This window comes from Gopherus evgoodei, chromosome 1, assembly GCF_007399415.2.
Source record: "Gopherus evgoodei ecotype Sinaloan lineage chromosome 1, rGopEvg1_v1.p, whole genome shotgun sequence".
NCBI lineage: Eukaryota > Metazoa > Chordata > Testudines > Testudinidae > Gopherus > Gopherus evgoodei.
The window spans coordinates 164,612,463-164,633,996 of NC_044322.1; the positions used below are offsets into that span (position 1 = coordinate 164,612,463).

At 43.5% G+C, this 21,534-nt stretch overlaps 1 protein-coding gene across 5 annotated transcripts in view; it reads right to left on the reverse strand.

Moving 5' to 3' along the window:
• Positions 1-21,232, reverse strand: part of CHAF1B (chromatin assembly factor 1 subunit B) — a 31,960-nt gene extending 10,728 nt beyond the window's left edge. The window contains exons 1-11 of one of the 5 annotated variants that reach the window (XM_030578060.1): positions 21,146-21,232; positions 20,600-20,699; positions 18,248-18,378; positions 17,738-17,870; positions 16,881-16,998; positions 14,868-14,971; positions 12,879-12,975; positions 10,430-10,508; positions 2,441-2,534; positions 1,623-1,692; positions 1,407-1,498 (exon numbers count right to left, since the gene is read on the reverse strand). In XM_030578060.1, coding sequence (XP_030433920.1) covers positions 1,407-1,498; positions 1,623-1,692; positions 2,441-2,534; positions 10,430-10,508; positions 12,879-12,975; positions 14,868-14,971; positions 16,881-16,998; positions 17,738-17,870; positions 18,248-18,373 — 913 coding nt within the window. In that variant the 5' untranslated portion in view covers positions 18,374-18,378; positions 20,600-20,699; positions 21,146-21,232. Of the gene's footprint in view, positions 1-1,406; positions 1,499-1,622; positions 1,693-2,440; positions 2,535-10,429; positions 10,509-12,878; positions 12,976-14,867; positions 14,972-16,880; positions 16,999-17,737; positions 17,871-18,247; positions 18,379-20,595; positions 20,700-20,860; positions 21,029-21,145 lie in introns of those variants that run through there. The other 4 variants (XM_030578096.1, XM_030578069.1, XM_030578086.1 and 1 more) reach the window with 4 other exon arrangements.
• Between the last annotated feature and the right edge of the window lie 302 nt (positions 21,233-21,534).

Genomic DNA, 21,534 nt, shown 5'->3' on the forward strand with positions numbered 1-21,534 from the left:
AAGTACATGCAATTTTCTGGTAAAGTTACTCTTTGGACTTAAGTTTCTTCTATTTCGTCTTAGCCTAAAAGGTGAATGGTTGGGGCAAAGTTTGGTCTTTTTGGCCTTTTTTAAATTATTCAAGTGGGAATGAAAATCCTTCAGTTAAAGTATTCAGAAGCTTTTTTTGCACTTTAACTCAACGTCTAAATAAAGTAAATCTCAAAATTTACTTTAAATCACAATCTTACCAGTTTATATAAAGCAGAACTTGCTATGTAATCTATTTTCTTCCTGAATTTCATTTCCTTTTGTAATTTTTAAGTTCAACAGTTGGCTAATCTTCTGGGCTAGGAGTTAGTTCTTTGTATGATTAGAGGACAGATACCGAAGCAACATTTTTCCAGCTGGTGCTAAAAGGAAAGCACTAACTGGCCTATATTTGCAGCAGTGCTGAACATACACAGGTTGCACTGACTTCCACCGGTGTTATGAAAGCTCAATGCCTTTGAAAATCAGGCCACTTATTTAATTTTAGGCATCTAAGTTTGTACGTTTTGGCCCTAGTCTGGATATTTTGCTTTCACGAGAGTGTTGTGGAAGCAGCAGCAGCAGCAACACCTCTGCTTAATAAAGAACTGACAGATTGACAAAACCTCATCTAGTTCTCTTCCGACAGCAGCTCTGAAGGTTATGGTGGGGAAGAAAATGGCACTAAGTAATAGGATCCTGTAAGGGATACTATAATTTGTGAGTTATAAACTTCAAAGGAGGGGGTCCTATTGTGCTCCAGTTAGAATTGAGGAAATCTGTGCCTTTTAGCAAGAATGTGAATAGCCTTGTTTAAAAAACTGAGGGTAAAATCCTGGCCATGCTGACTTCAATAGGATCAGGTTTTCACTTCCCACCAGCAAGTTATTGTGCAGTTTGTGTACAAATTTCCCCTCACCACAGCTCTGCCAATACATTCCAGCCCTGACCAGCAACACTAATGCTATTTCAGTCTTAGCTCTCCTGAACAAATATCTCCAATTGTTGCAAACTGTGACAAATTTTGCAGTGGTTCTGTGATGTGGGCAATCAGGACCAAAAAAATATTTTACTAGGTGATTCTTAATGCTGAGCCAAGTTATTTATGTTTATCCAGTGAGTTAAAAAGTTGTAGGAAAACACCAAGTAGTGTTTCTGCAGCATAAGAGGCCAAGAGAGAACATTTATCCACTATCCCAAAAATCACTGAAAAGGCATTTAGTGAATTTAAGGTCTTAGAATCAGCAAATAGCTTCTTAGTTGTGGTACAACAGTTAATATCCTGAAGGAATGTTAAAATACTACGACATAAAATAGTATGACCTGCAGCTACATTGTCAGATTTGCCTTCCAGCAGTTTTGCTGTAAAACAAGCTCCCCGAAAGGATTTACGGTACCTTTCTTACGTGCTGGTCTCAACTCAAAATAGACTGGACAGCAGCGAACAGCTAGAGTTGCCTTTCCAGGACAGGGCAGGTGAGCTATGGGCCTATTAGAAAGAAGAAATGTTTAAAAAATGGCATGTAAAATGGATATATATACACAAAACACACACACAACCACATCCCTATATATATATCTTATAAAGAAAATGTAGGTATATTAAATCCTACCTTTTAAGATTTTTTCTCGAAAAAACATACGTAGTATTGGTTACATTCTCTCCTGATTCAACACAGCCAGCTGAGAAAATAAAAAAAAAGTTTCAAAGTGGTACTCATCAATTCAAAGGTATTAAGCACACAAACTTACATGTATAAACATTTTATTTCCCCAAGCATTAGCCTTGTGTCAGAGGGCCAGGTTTTTGTGATCTGATCATAAATTGAAAATGTATCCCAAATATTACTTTAAATCTATTTTAGTCTTCCTTATATACTGCGCCAAAACAAACTTCTCTTTACTTTTGCAAATGGCTGCAATATCAGTGCTTATGCAGGTAACAGACCCCGCTTTGCAGTGTTGGTCTTATTAACAGATCAGAATGCTTTTAAGAACAAGAACACAAAGAAGTAGAGTCAGAATAAGCCAAAAAATAAAATATTCCTTTTTTTCTGACAGTGCAGTATTGCTGATATACCAGAAATTTCATAAAGAATGCCTTATGCAAGTGTTAACACTACACTGAAGGTCTGAATCTCCTGCTGTTGGTTAATAAAATGCCAAACTGATTGCAAATTTACACAGAGGGATACACTAAATTTAGCCTACTCTGTAAAATAGGGAACCACAGGCTGCTACTACCACCACCACCAGCAGCAGAATGTAACAAGAACAAGATACTGTTAACCCCTTTTGCTGCTGTAGCAGTGGCTGTATTCTGCAACATATCCGTGTTCCTCTGACATTTCAAAAGTGATGTACCTGACACAAGGGCAAAGTGCCACTCCAGGGCTGCCACATGCACCTGGTACATTTTCCTTTCACATACCTGGAGTGAGAAGCAAAGAGCCATCAGGAGTAAAACTAAGCCTGCGGAAGAATGATTTCATGCTGTCATCATGAAACATCCGATAGCTTCTCACCTGTAACATTTCAAAAGAATAAAAAAATATTTAAGTATCATCTCTGAAAAACACTATTAATTTCAGTCAATACATTTATCTTAAAGTGTGACAATCGCTTGGTTATACAATCCAGTTTAATGGGCCTTAGTGGGTCTTAAAATAATTTAAGATTTTGCTACCTCCAAATTGTTTTTGTAAACTATTATTTTGTGTGGTTTAAATTCTCTATGGCTAATGGTAGTCTCCCTGGATCCCTCTTCATATACTGATTAGCATACTTCAAAGGCATATTAGACTTGATTATTCCTCTCGTTTCCCTCTATTGTATTATTATAGCTATTTAAACTAAAGTAGTCACCAGTAAGGGAAACAGATGAAGATACATTTTATTTACAGAATAGCACTATTGCTTGGGTATAGTAATACTAAACAAAAAAAAGGAAAAATGCAACTTGACAGATCCAAGGAATTCAGATATAAAAAGAACCAAAAATTAAATAAAGACATGGGAATAAAGATACATTTTAAGTAAACACTCAAGTTACAAATTAACTGAATCTAAGAGCCTGTCCTTTAGGTAATCTTACTTTAACTCTAATACTAAAAAGATTTCAAGATGCACCCTCAGATCCATTTTAGATCTGATTTTCAGGACAAACAAACCTGCTTAAGGCTACTTCCTAAAGAAAAAAAAATGCTTCCTTTACAGACAACTCCGAAAAGTTATTTTACTATCTATCATTCAGAGTTAATTTTGGGAAAAAAAAAAACTTTTCTGCTTCCCTCTTGGGATTTGAAACTTTTTACCAATATATTTTGACTCAAAAATTATATTACACTTGCCAGGTGACTGCAAGCTACTGCATTAGTAATAAAAATGTTAATGCAATATAACTAGGACTGTCAAGTGATTAAAAAACTGAAGCACGATTAATTGCGCTGTTAAATAATAGAATACCATTTTTAAATATTTGTGGGTGTTTTCTACATTTTCAAATATATTGATTTCAATTACAACACAGAATACAAAATGTACAGTGCTCAGTTTATGTTTATTTTTCATTATAAATATTTGCACTGTAGAAAACAAAAGAATAGTATTTTTCAATTGCAAGTACTGTAGTGCAATCTATCACAAAAGTTGAATTTACAAATGTAGAGTTAGGTAAAACACCTGAATTCAAAAAACAAAACAATGTAAAACTTCTAGAGCTTACAAGTCCATTCAGTCCTGCTTCTTGTTCAGTCAATCAGACAAACAAGTTTGTTTACATTTGCAAGAGATAAAAGAGGTTACTCACCTTTGTAACTATTGTTCTTCGAGATGTGTTGCTCATATCCATTCCAATTAGGTGTGTGCTCGCGCGTGCACGTCCGTAGGAAGATTTTTACCCTCGCAACACTCAGTGGGTCGGCTGGGCGCCCCCTGGCGTGGCGCCGCTATGGCACTGAATATATACCCCTGCCGACCCGTCCGCTCCTCAGTTCCATCTTGCCGGCTACTCCGACAGTGGGGAAGGAAGGCGGGTGTGGAATGGATATGAGCAACATATCTCGAAGAACAACAGTTACAAAGGTGAGTAACCGTCTTTTCTTCTTCGAGTGCTTGCTCATATCCATTCCAATTAGGTGAATCCCAAGCCTTACCTAGGTGGTTGGGTTGGAGTGAGATACTGCAGAATGTAGAACCGCTGAGCCGAAGGCTGCGTCCTCTCTGGATTGTTGCACCAGGGCATAATGGGAAGTGATGCTGTGTACTGAAGACCACGTAGCTGCTCGACACATCTCCTGGATAGGTACTCGAGCTAGAAAGGCGGCCGATGAGGCCTGAGCCCTGGTAGAATGAGCGGTAATATGACCCGGAGAGACATGAGCTAGATCATAGCAAGTACGGCTACACGCTGTTACCCATGACGAAATTCTCTGAGAAGAGACGGGTAGGCCTTTCATCTGATCTGCCACTGCCTCAAAAAGTTGGGGCGTTTTGCGGAAGGGTCTCATTCAGTCAATGTAGAAGGCGAGTGCCCTACGGACATCGAGGAAATGCAACTGCTGCTCTCTACGAGATGTATGCGGTTTGGGAAAGAAGACCGGGAGGAACATGTCCTGGCTGAGATGAAAGGCCGAGACTACTTTAGGGAGGAACGCCGGATGTGGATGTAACTGCACCTTGTCTTTGTGCAACACCGTGTAAGGTGGGTCCACCATCAGAGCCCGAACCTCAGAGACTCTCCTAGCCGATGTGATGGCCACAAGGAAGGCTGTTTTCCATGACAAATATAGGAGTGAGCAGGTCACCAATGGCTCGAATGGAGGAGTCATAAGTCTCGTCAGGACCAAGTTGAGGTCCCAGGAAGGGGCGGGGCATTGTACTAGGGGGTATAGATGCTCCAAACCTTTGAGGAACCTTGAGACCACAGGGTGGGAGAAGACGGAGTAAGTACCTTCTCCAGGGTGGAAAGCAGAAATAGCCACCAAACGCACTCGCAATGATGAGATAGTGAGGCCTTGCTGTTTAAGATACCAGAGGTAGTCCAATATAGTGGGAATGGGAACATCCGTGGGTGTTACATTTAGTGTTTGACACCACCAAGAAAATTGCTTCCATTTGGCCAAGTATGTAGACCGAGTGGAAGGTTTTCTGCTACCCAGGAGTACTTCTTGCACTGGGGCAGAGCAACGTAACTCCGACTGGGTTAACCATGCAGGAGCCACGCTGTGAGATGGAGGGATTGCAGGTCCGGGTGGTGAAGCCTGCCGTGGTCCTGCGTTATAAGATCCTGATGAGGGGGCAGAGGGCTCAGGTTATCGAGTGGTAGAGCAATGTGGTGTACCAGTGTTGTCGGGGCCATGCAGGGGCGATCAGGATCAGGCGAGCCCCGTCCCTGCGGAGCTTTACGAGAACCCTGTGCACCAGTGGGAAGGGTGGAAAGGCGTACAGCAGATGGTTCTTCCATGAGATTAGGAAGGCGTCCGATATCGAGCCCAGGGTGAGACCTTGGAAGGAGCAGAACTTCTGACACTTCCTGTAGTCGCGGGAAGCAAAGAGGTCTATATAGGGAAAGCCCCACTTCTGGAAGATGGAATGTAGAATGTCCGGGCGAAGCGACCACTCGTGAGACCAAAAAGATTTGCTGAGATGGTCTGCCAGGGTGTTCCGGACCCCCGGGAGGAACGATGCTACAAGGTCTATCGAGTGGGCTATGCAAAATTCCCACAATTGGATCGCATCCTGACAAAGGGGGGAGGATCGAGTCCCTCCCTGCTAGTTTATGTAGTGCATGGCCGTTGTGTTGTCGGTAAGCACTGCAACACAATGACCTTGCAGATGTTGTAGGAACGTCTGGCCCGCCAGGTGGACTGCTCTCAGCTCCCGGACGTTTATGTGCAACGCTAGCTCTTGAGATGACCAGAGGCCTTGTGTGCGACGATGGTCTAGATGAGCCCCCCAGCCGAAAGATGACGCGTCCATCATTAGGGACACTGAGGGCTGCCTCGGATGGAACGGCAGTCCTGCACAAACCAGGGAGGGTGTTAGCCACCAGTTGAGGGAGTCTAAGATGCTATGAGGAATGGTGACCACCATGTCTATGATATCTCTGCCTGGACAGTACACTGAGGCGAGCCAGATTTGAAGGGGACGCATGCGTAGTTTGGCGTGCTTGGTTACAAAAGTACATGTGGCCATGTGACCGAGGAGGCTCAGACACGTGTGAGCCGAGGTCATCGGAAAGGTTTGGAGGCTTTTTATAACTGAGACTAGTGCCTGAAACTGGGGCAGTGGCAGGCAGGATTTTGCGAGTTTGGAGTCTAGAATGGCCCCAATGAATTCTATTCTTTGAGTGGGCACTAGAGTAGACTTCTCTAGATTGATCATCAGGCCCAGTCTCTGAATAGGTCTGTGATGATGGCTACGTGCCTGGTGACCTGGGCCTCGGAGGTCCCTCGAATAAGCCAGTCATCTAGATAAGGAAAACATGTAATCGCCGACGACGGAGGAAGGCGGCCACTACCGCCATGCACTTTGTAAAGATGCGAGGGGCCGTAGAGAGGCCAAACGGAAGGACCACAAATTGAAAATGTTGGTGGTGCACCATAAACCGTAGGTACTGTCTGTGCGGGGGATAAATAGCAATGTGGAAATATGCGTCCTTCATGCTGAGAGCAGCGTACCAGTCTCCGGGATCCAAGGATGGGATAATGGTCCCCAGGGATACCATGCGGAACTTCAACTTCTTTAAAAACATGTTGAGTCCTCGCAGGTCCAGGATGGGTAGAAGACCTCCTTTTGCTTTGGGGATTAGGAAATATTGGGAGTAAAATCCCCTACCCCTTAATTCTTCCGGTACCTCCTCTATGGTTCCGATCGAGAGGAGCGTACGAACCTCTTGCCAGAGGAATTGCTCGTGAGAGGGGCCCCTGAAGAGGGACAGGGAGAGGGGGTGAGAGGGAGGAGGCGAAATAAATTGGAGGTGGTATCCAAATTCCACCGTGCGTAGGACCCAACGATCCGAGGTTAATTGGGACCACGCAGGGAGGAAGGAGGAAAGGCGGTTGGAAAACAAAAGGGGATCCTGGGGAAGGACTGGTGCTCTGCTCTCAGGCACACCTTCAAAAGTTCGCTTTCGGGCATGGCACTGGTTTGGCGGGACTGATACTGTGGCTGCCTTGGGACCTAGATTGCCGTTTGCGGTTCCCATGACCACGCCTTCTGCCAAAGTCTTGTTGCGGTCTGGGCGGGGGGTAAGGGCGCTGAGGCTGGCTACGGAAAGACCTTTGTTGGGTTTGTGGGGTGTGCATCCCAAGGGAATGCATGATCACCCAATTGTCCTTAAGACTCTGTAGCCTAGGGTCCGTTTTCTGGGAGAAAAGGCCCTGGCCTTCAAACAGCAGGTCCTGGATGGTGTGTTGCAGTTCAGGAGGTAGACCTGACACTTGCAGCCACGAGATCCTCCTCATCATGATTCCCAAGGTCATGGTTCTGGCCGCCGAATCGGCAGCTTCGAGAGAGGCCTGCAGGGAAGTCTGTGCCACTTTCTTTCCTTCCTCCAGAAGGGCTTGGAATTCCTGGCGGGAGTCTTGTGGGACCAGTTCAGTGAACTTACCCACCGACTGCCAGGTGTTATATCTACTGAGCAGGGCCTGTTAGTTCGCCACCCTAAGTTGGAGGCCGCCTGCAGAGTAGACTTTACGTCCCAACAGGTCCATCCGTCTAGCCTCCCTCGACTTTGGGGTGGGGGCTTGCTGGCCATGGCGCTCTCGCTCATTGACGGATTGAACCACCAGGGAGCAAGGAGGAGGGGGGGTATATAGGTATTTGTACCCTTTGGAGGGTACCATGTACTTTCTTTCCACCGCTCTGGCCGTAGGAGGGATAGACGCCGGAGACTGCCAGATTGTGTCTGCTTTGGCTTGGATGGAGCAGATAAATGGCAAAGCTACACGGGTTGGGGCATCCGCCGACAGTATGTCTATTACCGGGTCTTCAAGCTCCGGGACCTCTTCCACCTGGAGATTGATATTTAAGGCAATTCGCCTCAGAAGGTCCTGGTGAGCTCGGAGGTCGATAGGGGGTGGGCCCGATGAGGATGTACCGGCCACTGCCTCGTCGGGTGAAGAGGAGGAGGAGAGACCCGGTACGAGTGGTTCCTGTAGGGACTCTTGGTCAGGAGGTACGTCAGGGTCCGGGAGGACCTGAGGGTCCTGTGCCTGAGGAGATTGATCTGTACCCGCTGGAGGGGGGCAGCTAACAGTGGCCTCCGGTGCGTGATGTTCCGACGGGGCGGAACGTGATGGTACCGTGGGTTTGCTTTGGGCCTGGTGATATGCCCAAGGCGTCCAAAAGGACCACTAATGAGGACCTTGGTCTGGACCTTGAGCCTCATGGAGAACTATATACATTAACTACGTTTATGAAAATCTATTAACTAGAACTATAGAGAATAAACTATATACACTATAAGTATTAGAATGAGTGAAAAGCTAGGGAGGTGGAGATCAGCTAAGCCATGCTCCACTGTTCCAACGACCGACACGGGCAGTAAGAAGGAATTGAGGAGTGGACGGGTCGGCAGGGGTATATATTTGGTGCCATAGCGGCGCCACGCCACGGGGTGCCCAGCCGACCTGAGTGTTGCTAGGGTAAAAATCTTCCGACAGACGTGCACGCGGCACGCACACACCTAATTGGAATGGATATGAGCAAGCACTCGAAGAAGAATGTTGCCTGCTTCTTGTTTACGATGTTACCTGAAAGTAAGAACAGGCATTCCCATGGCACAGCTGTAGAACAGCATCATAAGATATTTAGTGCATTTGGTATGTAAAGATTCATATGTCCCTTCATGCTTTAACCACCATTCCACATCGCCCATGCTGATGACTGGTTCTACTCAATGACAATCCAAAGCAGTGCAGACGCATGTTCATTTTTATCATTTGAGTCAGATGTCACCAGCAGAATGTTGATTTTCTTTTTTGGTGGTTCGGGTTCTATAGTTTCCGCATCAGAGTGTTGCTCTTTTAAGACTTCTGAAAGCATGCTCCACACCTCGTCCCTCTCAGATTTTGGAAGGCACTTATTTGGAAGACACAGATTCTTAAACCTTGGGTCAAGTGCCGTAGCTATCTTTAGAAATGTCACATTGGTACCTTCTTTGGGTTCTATCAAATCTGCAGTGAAAGTGTTCTTAAAACAAACAACAACATGTGCTAGGTCATCATCCTAGACTGTTACAACATTAAATATATGGCAGAATGAAGGTAAAAGAGAGCAGGGGACATACAATTCTCCTCCAAAGAGTTCAGTCACAAATTTAATGAACACTTTTTTTTTTGTTGTTTTTTAAAACGAGCATCATCAGTATGGAAGAATGTCCTCTGGAATGACTGCTGAAGCATGAAGGGGCATATGAATGTTTAGCATATCTGGCATATAAATATCTTGTAATGCCAGCTACAAAAATCCCATGCGAATGCCTGTTCTCACTTTCAGGTGACATTGTAAGTAATAAGCAGGCAGTATTATGCCCCGTAAATATAAACAAACTTCTTTGTCTTCACAATTGGCTGAACAAGGAGGACTGAGTGAACTTGTAGGCTCTAAAGTTTTACATTGTTTTGTTTTTAAATGCAGTTATGAAAAAAAGATCTATATTTGTAAACTGAACTTTCACGATAAAGAGATTGCACTACAGTATGTGTATGAGGTGAACTGAAAAATACTATTTATTTTGTTTATAATTTTTATTGTGTAAATATTAGTAATCAAAAACAATACACTGAGCACTGTATACTGTGTTCTGTGTTGTAACTGAAATCAATATATTTGAAAATGTAAAATGCATCCAAAATATTTAATAAATTTCACTTGGTATTCTATTGCTTAACAGTGCGATTAAAACTGCAAATAATTTTTTAATTGTGATTAATTTGAGTTAATTGCATAAGTCAATTGTGATTAATCAACAGCCCTAATTATAACTATTAATAACCGTAAGAGTTGCTGCCTGACAGATATCTTTGAAATTATTCCATTTAAAAGAAATTTTCTGTGTACAGACTATTTTTTGTTTCTCTCCCCTTGAACTTTACTTAAGGGCATTAGCATTCTTAATGTGCTAAATTATAGAGGCAAATGAACTTGCAAGAGGCAATCACTAGATGACAATGTTATCTGTGATAGTCACTTCCACAGTAAACTGAAGTCAGAGAAAAGAATATGAAGAAACATCTTCTATTCCACACATTCATATAGCAATAAATGAACAGACAAATGCAAAAATATCTGATGTACAAGTAAATTATTTCTAAAACTGAATAGTTTTTTCCAATTTCACTTTCAGAGAGAGCAGCCCTTGTAAAAAACATACCAAAAGTTATCTGATAACATTGTTAGTATTAGAACAATTTACCTCGCCTTCAGCGCCTGATGGCATCTTGGTAACATTGAATGCTACACGCTTAGTCTGTGTACTGTACACCCGCAGCACCCTACATAATGGAGAATATTGTTACCCACAAACAGGTACCTTCCGCACTGAGCAATATTCTTGTCTTTTTCATATAGAGTTACAGCACCTTCCTTTTCAATCAGAACTTTCTGGATCCAGTAGACAGTTATGTGACAAAAGGACTTCCTTCTCAAGAGTAGGAGATTATTACTACTAAATATTATAGGACAGGTAATTAACAAATAACCACTAAGGGCATCTCTACCCTACACATTTTTGCTGCCGCAAGTTTTGTCAGCATAAAGCCACCAGTTAGCATATTGCTTGTGCGTGAGCATGCTGGGCTTCTCGCATCGGCGCTGCGCACGTTAACCAGGAACGCTTGTTTCAATGCAGTAAGGAGCATCATGATGTGAAACTTGCCACCAGGGCCAGCTCCAGGTTTTCTGCCACCTCAAGTGGCAAAAAAGCCGCAGCAGTGTGATCGCACCGATCCACTCTTCGGCGGCAATTTGGTGGCAGGTCCTTCGCTCCGAGAGAGACTGAGGGACCCGCCGTTGAATTGCCAAAGATTCGGATGTGCCGCCCCAATAGCGGCCGGAGTGTTGCCCCTTGGTATTGGCCACCCCAAGCACCTGCTTCTTTAGCTGGTGCCTGGAACCAGCCCTGCTTGCCGCTGTCCAGCACGCTGTCTTTTGGGAAGTTTTGGCAATGAATGGTGGAGCAGAAACGAGTTGCGCGGGGTGACTAGGACTGCAGGGTCAAGTTCCCATCATGCAACTTTCTCCACTCCCATGCCATCTTTATCCCATGCACCTATGTGACTTTCTTTGTTGTCCATCATCTCTGACAGAAGCACAGAGTCTGCACAGCTCTGCATTACTGTCGTCAGCATTGCAAACAAAGGTATTTGCAGAGCCACGAGAAGTCCGTGTTTCCTGCAGCCCCTTTGTTGATTTATTCACAGAAGCTTATTTGTGACGTGTGTATGTGCCCTTGAGGAAAAATCAGGGATCAGAGTGAAATGGAAAAGACCTGAACAACTTCCTGGAACTTCCCTGGTGACTCCATCAGTTCCTACAGAACATGAACCATAACTGAAAGAATAAATCATATTTCTAGCCGTTATTGTTGCAGTTTCCTTACGAATGTGAATTGAATGCAGGCCTGTGCAGGATTATCTTCCTAAATCTGCACGGGAGAAGTGTGAACAGACTTAATTCATGTCTTTAAGTGTGAACTCTGAAATCTAAAGATAATTTAAATTGTCACTTTACTATTTCAAAGCTGACCATTTTTTAGAGAAATATCCAAATATTGTGTTTATCCTGTGGAGATTCAAAAGGACTATTAGGTCTTTCTACTTGTCCCCTCTCTGATCCACTTGCAGGATCTTCAGGTGAGATCAGTACCCTCTGTAACAGAACCCTCATCATTATGAAGGCTTTCCAGGTATACCCAGACAGTTTTCCGTTTCTTAATTTCATCCTGCTACTCCTTTTTACACCTCCAGAACTGAGGCTAGTAATCCAGAGGAGAGGAAGAGAGAGAGGAAAGATAAAAGGGAAGAGGAAGATGAAGGGGGAGGGGATTTATTAAAAGGGCATCACTTTACACCTCCAGCCCTTGGAGAGAATAAAACCAATAAAAGATATAGGTTAACATGTATCCATCTTTTTGTCTTCATCACACAATAGCGACAAAGGGATAAATAAAATTAAAGGGGTAAGACTTTGGTAATAAAAAGGTACCTAAACTAAACTAAGACACTAGCTAAACAATGCCATGTAATTTCTACAGTCTGAAGACAGCCCACTGATGTGCTATTTTTCTTCATTACAGAGATTTGGAACACTTTGGTACTAAAGAAATCTCAAATCAAGGATAACTCTCCCAGAGATTTATTAGCCAGTTGCAAAGTCTATCAAAATAGGATGCATACCCCCAAACAATTTAAGGTGAACTGCAAAGTTAAAATGAAAAAAAAAATTGAGTTAAACACAGATTTGTTTGCCAAATGACCTTACTAACCAAGCTGCTGAGGGTAGGGATATGAGGTGGGATGAAAAGAGGGACATTCAGTCCAGAAAAATTAAACTTCTGATACCTTCAGTGATTCAAACATGCCCAGTGGAGGATAATTTGTTTAAAAATTTAATTAAAATTTTTTTTTTTGTTGAATATTCCCTCTAAGACTTTGGATGGCATTCAGCACAGAAATGAATTTGGGATTCACACCAATTCTCACTTCACCTTTGCAGTTCCCTTTGAAGGACCAATGTGAACAGCAATTAAAACTCACATTTCCAGATATTGATACCTGTGAAGAGAAATGCATTTAGTTCTTTTCTTGACTTAATTAACATGCAACAAAGAATAGTAATAGAAAACACTTAGAACAATAACTCACCTATCACAGCTAAGAGTTGCGATGTACTGGCCAACCGGATCCCACGTTATTCCTTGTACATAACTCTTGTGTTCATTAAAAATTGAAACTTTTTGCCCTGAAAATGCAAATAGTTTCTAAATTCCAAAACTCAATTTCTATTTCATAACATACTTTTCATTTCAGAAATAAAACAAGGCTAAGTATTTCAGAATGTAAAGTTGTATATATTTATACGCTTAAATAGATAACATTCTCGTAAAGTATCTTACAATGATGGTAGTGGGAGAAAAAGCTTTCTAATTATGTCAGCTTAACCAACTCTCCACCAACCAGGGGACCTGGTGCTGGGAGGCCTGAGGAGCCACGAGTCCCCCCCCTGCGGTTACACTGCAGAGGGTGGCACCATTTGCACTCATGTTTAACATGTATGCAGAGGAATCAATTAAAAATATTACAAGAAGAGATTTCAGAGTATTACACCTGTCCAACACACTGACTCCATGTGTCGCAATGAATAAGCTACTGTCTCATACTTGTGTGGAGGACAACTGCGTACTTTACATGAAAAATACTCCAGCATGAGAAGAGTTGCTCAATGAATTTTGTCAACACACGACATAACAAAGCTGCTGCCTCTCACTGTTCAGTGAAGTTTCTTAATAGTTCCCAAGAGGAGACTGACACTAAAATTATCTTTCATGCCTTCAATGTCACAGTGAAAGATGTGCACAAGACACACATGAGCTGGTGTTGTGAGATGCTACCCAAAACTTCCGCAAGATTCTGTTTTTGTGCCTGCTCCTAGGGAACGGAATTGCTGTATATTCCTCAGAGTTGTGTTCCTACCAGTTAGCCCATTAAATACCACCACATTGCCAGGATGTGACGCTACTGGAAGACCAAATTGTCCGACCAGAAGGCATTTGGTTCACCCTCCTAAGACTCTCTCCACCCTTTGAAGGTGCTTGAAATGGCTGAGACAATCACTGATGAGGTCATAAATAAACTTGGCATATGAATGCCTCCAGTGTAGACCAACATTAAAGACACTTGCGGAGCTACGTTGATGGATGTTTTCCAAGAAGTAAAAAAACAGAGAAAAATTGCCACTGACAAATGGTGCATTTATACATGCTATCAAGAGGGGCAAATTATCAAGCAATGGAATGGCTCTGGGATGATCAAGCGCGAACTATCCTTCCTTTTTGGGCATGGATGGGTCTGGATGATGGACTAATCACACCAGTGTATGTGAAATGCCACACACTCCAGAATCAATTCTTCTGCTAAACAAATGCTTACAAGAGCCAAGACCAGGTGCTCACTACCCAGCAAACATCTGGCCAGCAGCCTGCTTTTTACAGAGATGTACAAGGGCAGTGCAGACGAGAATCAGTGCGACATGTCTAGCAGTGGTGCCCTAGATGGAGACAACACTGATGATGACTGATGAATAAATATTTTCAGGCCTACGTGTCAAGGCTAGCTTTCCTAGAATTACCAAAGATTAATGTCTTCTTTACGTAAGCAATGCATCACTGTGTTAACATATCATTTTGAATGTTTTCTCAAATATAAATCTATATAATTGTTCAAGATTTGTCACATTTGGTATCACTGTGGTTATGAGAGAAAGGGCTTTCAAAAGATACCCAACTCGACCCATCTCTGACAACACTGTATTATCAAATTTCCACCACTGGAGGACCTGTAGCTGGGAGGGTGGCCATGCCACACAGAGTGACACCATGGAAACTATGATTCTGTAGATTGTATGAATCAAATGAATCCTCCTTGACACTTTTGTCTCTAACCTGTTGACAAAATAAGATTTTACTACATCACACTCCCAGACTAAGAGGTATTTCCATCCCACCCTTACAAATTCAGGAGATAATTTGACCATATTGTCTTTAAAAAATGCTTTCAGTTATGTTTTAAGCATTAAGCAATTCTCCTTATCGCAGGATGGATGCCCAAAAGACAAATTAGAAACTTAGCAATTACCTTTATTGACATCCCACATTATAGCTGTGTTATCTACTGATGCAGATGCCATGCAGTTTCCATCAGGGGTCCAGCAAATATCATACACATCTTCTATGTGGCCTCTGGAATCCGGGGTAGTAGATTGTGATAATTAGTTATAGCAAGAACAAGAGTTATGAACAAACAAAGCCAGTTTTTTTTTTAAAATGTTAAAAGCCTATAACCAAAGGTTATCAATTACTGCAATCGTGAGATGGCCAGCCACTGCTTTTTATTTTTAAAGTATATATATTCTGCCAGTAGGAGTAACACACATATAACCCTGCTAACCTCTGTATAACATGGCATCTTTCAAAGAAATAAAAACCCTGAATTCACAAATGACTTTAAATGATGTACAGTAACTCCTCACTTAACGTAGGGGAGCTGATAGGGGGGCTGCCAGCTGTGGACAAAACAGGCAGCCAAACAATGTTATAGCAAAGCATTGCACAACTTTAAATAGCACACGCTCTGTAATTGAGCAGGAACGTAAGAATCGAAACAACATTAAGCGAGAGGACGTTAAGTGGGGAGTTACTATATGATTAAAGATGTGAAAAATGAACATCCCCAGGAACGTGTGCAATATAGACAATAAACAATTGTTCTTGTACTAATAAATTATATAAATATGAGAAAAGTCACTTTCAGAAAACTTTCCTTTATAGATACATTTTTTCACAAGAAGTTTTCAATAAAAAGTTTGCATATCAAGTGAGTCATATCAAATCTCAGAATCTAAGTTTAGTTCATATTGCATTTGAACCAATGTCTTCTGATATCCAGTCCAAGTTAGGAGAATCTCCATGAAAAATAAGTTTTAGAAATGGTAAGAATCACTAGCATTATTTTGTAGATTTACACCACAATGTGACTATTTGAATGAAAAAATATATTACATTCCCATTTTTAAAAATTCTAGTTTTTTTTTAATGTAAATTAATTCTAATTATCTTATCTTGAAAGCTGTTCCAGTCTTGTATGGAAATTATGCAAACTTTTTAAAAGGCATATTTTATACTATACACACTTTGTATTTATTCAGATTTATCAGGTAGAGATACTAGGGTTTTTGTTTTGTTTTTTGAGTAAAACAGTGTGAATTACTAACGAATTTAACGACCATAAGGGGGAAAACTGAGAGAACCTGGAGTCCAAAGTGCTCAGTTTATCCACAGATGCTGCTCAAACAGGGGACAGTGTCCACATATTGTCCCATGAAGGGACAAAAGGTGATTTCAGTTTTCACAGCCTTTCATTCCTTTGCTTCTCCACTGAGAGTGACAACAGGATGTCATTCAGTTCCCCCTGTGGTAGTGGTGCTCTGATGTCTTTCCCACTAGGAACTGGACTGAAACCACGACTTATTTCACTTAGATAAATCAACTATTTTCACTGTGAGTACACATACATTTTAATAAGCATCATATATAATGTGAAATAAAGGCTATTTTCTATTATATGAATACATAATAAAAACAATGTAAAAGTGTCAATTGTAATTATTGTAATTTGCAAATAATACTTCCAGACAGCTGGAATAAGACTTGGCTGGGACTGACATTTAGCGAACAGGCATGATTCATTTTATCTTTTGGCACTTTGTTTAATATTCATTATTAAATTACATTCACTATAAATTCAATAATAAAAATGTCTGTTTTCTTAAAATATCCCTGTGCAAAAGTGGACAACGACAGAGCTTTTGAAGTAAATGATCATGTAAGTAGGTTCAGAGAGTTACACCACAGATGTTAGATCTTCTGCTCTAAAATCTTAGAAGACTGGGAAACAGACTGGTACAGAACAGCAGCACTCACTGATACTAAATAGGGGCAGAAGTTAGAAAGCATAACAGGAATTAGCTGTGGAGCAGTTGAGTTTTCCAAAAACTGTGAAGGGGATTTGTATATGTTGAGTGGAAGGCCATTCCAGACATAAAGAGCATCATGGAATGAAGAAATCTCTCAAAAAGCCCAATAAAATTACCTTAAAGTTTTAATTACTGTCCAATTCTCTTTGTTCAGCTGAGCTTCATCTTCATCTTGAAATGCTATTGGTTCTGGTTCTTTGTTATCATTCAATTTCCACAATAAAATCACAGCATCTGTGGAATAATTTGACTTGTTGATACATTTTTGTTTTTCTGATAATGAATTATTATATTGGCCTTATCCTGCTATTATGTTGCATGTAATGTGCAACTTAACCAGCAAAAATATTTAGACTAGTCTTGGAGATCTGTTTAGGTGATTGACCTAGAAATGCTTTTTTCCCCACCATTACCTTTATTATGCAGGAACAGGAAACAAATGTGTAAGTTAGTTTTGATTTATGTTGCTCTAGCCTTTTTCATTAAACAATCTGATTAAGAAGGATATTTCCAAAGGTCCAAGTGGGAGTCAGGTTCCCAACTTTCAATGGGTACCTAACTGCCCTTTGTGCCTTTGGAAATCATCCCTTAAAATATTACACATTTGTGTCAACACAATAGAGAGCTATCCAATTCCTTTGGTCCAGAGGATAAAGCACTTGTCTGGGACTCAAGAGATGGATTTAATTTCCAGACTCTGCTACAGTCCCTTTATGATATTGGGCAAGCTGCTCAATGCCACATCTGTAAAACAGGAATAATTCTTTCACATCTGTAAAACAGAGAAAATACTTCCCTATTTCACAAGGAGGCTGGAGGAATAAATTCATTAGGGTGTGTGGGGTACTCATGTATTATGGTGATAGGGAGTGCAGTGGTTCATATAAACCCAAAGACAGACACTTTCTGTGCTCATTTTTACATGAGAAGTATGTATATTCTTTATATTGGTTTTTATTATAATGTTACTTACCATCTCCTCCTGATGCTAAAATCTCACCACTGGGAGAGAAACGCACAACATTCACTGCTTTGGTATGGCGAACTAGATTGGACAAGAATTCCACAATTGCTTTCCCATCTGGTCCTTTTTCCACTTTCCAGATCTAGTTACAGAAGTATTACAGATAGTAAATTGGCTTCTATACCTGAAAATTGATCTATTTTCAGTTTTGTAATTAGTGTGCACCATTTTCTTCAGTTCAGTTATTTATCTATTTTACAAGGAGGCAGGAGGAGTGCAGTCATTCAAAAATTTCAAAACCCTCCCCAAACTAGATGAAATTAGGAAGAAGCAGATTAGCCAGAACTTGAAGACTAAACTCAAACTGATAAAGCTCATGCCCCACTTTCACGTAACTGTTTATCTGAGTCACTCACTGGTGGGCAGTGGAAAACCAGAAGAATGTGAAATTTTAAAGTAAAATTAAATTCCTTGGTAGTTATCCTGCACACACTAAAATCAGTGAAAGTTTGAACTCACGCGAACAGCAGTGTCTACTCCTGCTGAGGCCAGTCGATTGATTTTCCCATCAGTTCCATGTTGGAAGTCTAAGCTATATACCGGCTCTTTGTTGTGCCATGCTATTTCACAAGTGATGACCTTCATACTTTCTAAAGGAAAACATGGCAGGAATCAGATATTTTGCATTTATTATGACAAAAATTGTAATCAAAGTTAACAACAGTGTCCACAAGCACTACAGAAATAAGAAAAACATTATAGCAAAGCACAAAAGATGACTACGTTTAAGTAACTATGGTTTATAACTGAAGTTTTCTGTAAGAATATTCTCTGAAAAGGTTACTAAGCCATGGCTCTCTACTCCATTGCAGGAAACCTTATTATGATGACAGAGGTAGTTGTCCTGGAACAGTGCTTAGGTACGTTTTCTGTGGACATATAATTTTTCCTATCCCCAGACCTCAATGTGGCTGAATTCTTCATGCTGCTTTGATCCCTCTACTCCCTGCTCCAATGGCAGCACAAATCATTGCATAGATTGGTGTTTGAGTCACAAGCGTTGCTGAAGCAGCAAGAGTAATTACTCCTGAGAGAATTCTATGCCAAAAAATTCAAAATTTTGCACCAAAAAAAAAAAATTCTGCACACAGTGTTTTAAAATTCTGCAAATTTTATTTGTTAAATAAATGTGGAGATTCCAGCATGGCATTGGGTAGCACAGGCCACTGGCTACACAGAGGTGGGAGATCATTGTGCTACTCTCCCCCATGGACACAGACTCAGCAGTGAGTCTGCACCCAACCCTGACACAGTGTGAAAGGACCAGGTCTGCCCAAGGCACACTCCAGGGCCCTGCCCCTCTGTGACAGGTGCACCAGGTGTGGGCAGGCAGGCTCAGCATGGCATGATCCAAGCATGGAGGGGCTTAGTGCGAGGGGGGAATCCAGGTGTGAGTTAAAAGGGTTTTGGGGGGGGCAATCTGGGTGCAGGTGGCTCAGCAGGGAATCCGGATGCAAAGGAGCTTGTTGGGGGGTTCTGGGTGCAATGGTAAGGGGACTCTGCAGGGGGGATCCAGGTGAAAGTAGCTGGGGCTCAGCAGGAGGAGTGTCAGGGGAGAAGAGAGAGCTTGGCAGGAGAGTGTGGGGGGCTCAGTGGTGGGGTCCAGATGCTGAGGAAGTGGGGCTCAGTTGGGGGGGGACACAGATCCAGGTGCAGCTGGTTAGTTTGGTACAGTGGGGATCTGGGTGTGGGTGGCTCACTGAGGTGGTCCAGGTGCAGGGGGAGTGGGGTTTGTTGGACGGGTTCTGGGTGCGGGGAGGGAGTGACGCTTGGCAGGAGGATCTGGATACAAGGAGGTTGGATAGATGGGGGAGGAGCTCCCTGTACAGGAATCCTCCCCCTCCAGCTGAGGAGTGATGGGTGCAGGAAGTGGGGGGAGGGAAGGGGAATTTGCAGAGCTTCCTACAGCCAGGAGAGAAATCTGGGGGTGGGTCTGACACAGCCCCAGATGCAGGGGCAGCTCTAGACATTTCACCGCCCCAAGCAGGGCGGCATGCCATGGGGGGGGGGGCGCTCTGCCGGTTGCTGAGAGGATGGCAGGCGGCTCTGGTGGACCTCCTGCAGGCGTGCCTGCGGAGGGTCTGCTGGTCCCACGGCTTTGGTGGACCTCCCGCAAGCGATCCACTGGAGCCGTCTGTCGCCTTCCCGGCAACCAGCACAGCGCCCCCTGTGGCATGCCACCCCAAGCACCCGCTTGGCATGCTGGGGCCTGGAGCTGCCCCTGCCCGGATGCTGTGCAGGAAAAGAGGAAGTCCCATCCTCCCAAGCCCAGCCAGGACTAGCAGCTAAGCCTGGTGCAGGGTAGGAGCCACCAGCTGGGTCTTCCCCTGCCCCACAGTGATTTACCTCTGCTGGCTACCATGGGCACCCAAAACATACTGCTGGGGAGGGTCGCATGACCATTCTAGTGGCTCTCTTTTGCTTCCCCATCAGAAAGTAATTTTTCTGCAGCGAAGCAAAAAAAATCTTCAGGGGACATAAATTCTGCACATGCACAATGGTGAAAAATTCCCCTAGGAGTAAATAATGCTAGAAACACGGCAAGCAGGAAGGAAGGGGTAAAAGAGGAATTCACCATTTAGTGCAGACCTCATGGACCATAAATATTATCTGCATTTTAAGGGGAAATTACCAAGAAAGTAAAATGAAGAGAAAAGAATAAGCATGTTGGAGTGGGAAGGGAGCTGAAAGGCTAGAAGAAAGAGGGGAAAGAGAGACAGAACAAAAATCATTCCTCCTAGGAACCAGAGGGGCTTGTTAGTCACAGAAAAGATGCTAGGCCTCAGCAATAGCAAAACAATACTCACTTACCTAGCAGCTTTCTTCCAGAGGGCTCAACGAACTTTGCACATCACCAGCGTTCTGCAGAGAGGGAGACTGAGGCACGCAGCTGAGAACCGTCACACAAAGCCTGAGGGGCACAGCCAAAGGTTTGAATCAAGCGCAAGTAAAACATGCACTGGTTTGCCAAACAGCAGGAAGTTTAAAGGGAAGGTGAAGCAAGTCAAGCTGACAAATCCCTGCAAATAAAGAGGCCCCTTCAAAATACTCCACCTCTTGAACAAAACCCACCCTCAAAATATTAGCCTGCCAGGAGAACCCTGGAGCGACACAAACCCACCGCTGGGATACGGGACCATCTAGGAGTCACAGCAAGGCGGAACTCGGCCCTTTGGCTGCCCCTCGCCAAACCCCATCTCGACAGAGTTGAGGCGCTGCACACCCCGCGCCCCCCGGGGGCTGCACCCCGCCCCGCAGCTCCGTGAGGCCCCGCCCCCTACGCCCCGCCCCTGCACCCAAGCTCCGGTCCGTAGCGCCGCGGGGGGGGGGGCGCCCCGAGCCCGCGGCCACCCCTACCTGAGACTGGCGCGCGCGCGGAGTAGGGGAGGCGGGTCCGGCCGGCAGGCGGGGTTCGCCTTTCCCGCGCGCGCTGCGGCTCCCCCGCAGTGACCGCGCATGCGTCCGATAAAGGCGGGGTCGAGGGAAAGGGACGAGCCAGCCGCGGACTTGTTCCCGGCGGACATTACGAGGCAACAGCGCCACCTGCTGGCAGCGCTGCTGCGTTCCGCCTCGTGCGTCTCCCGCGCCCCGCTAAGCCCAGAGCCTCAGCCCCAAGCTACGATGCACAGCTGCAAGTGGGGGTGTGTGTGACGTGTGTGTGCCTAGAGCTGGGTGGGAGAGAGGGTACAGAGTGTCTGGGTAGGGGGAGCAGGTTGTGTGTGTATAGGTGAGAGGGGGCAAGGTGT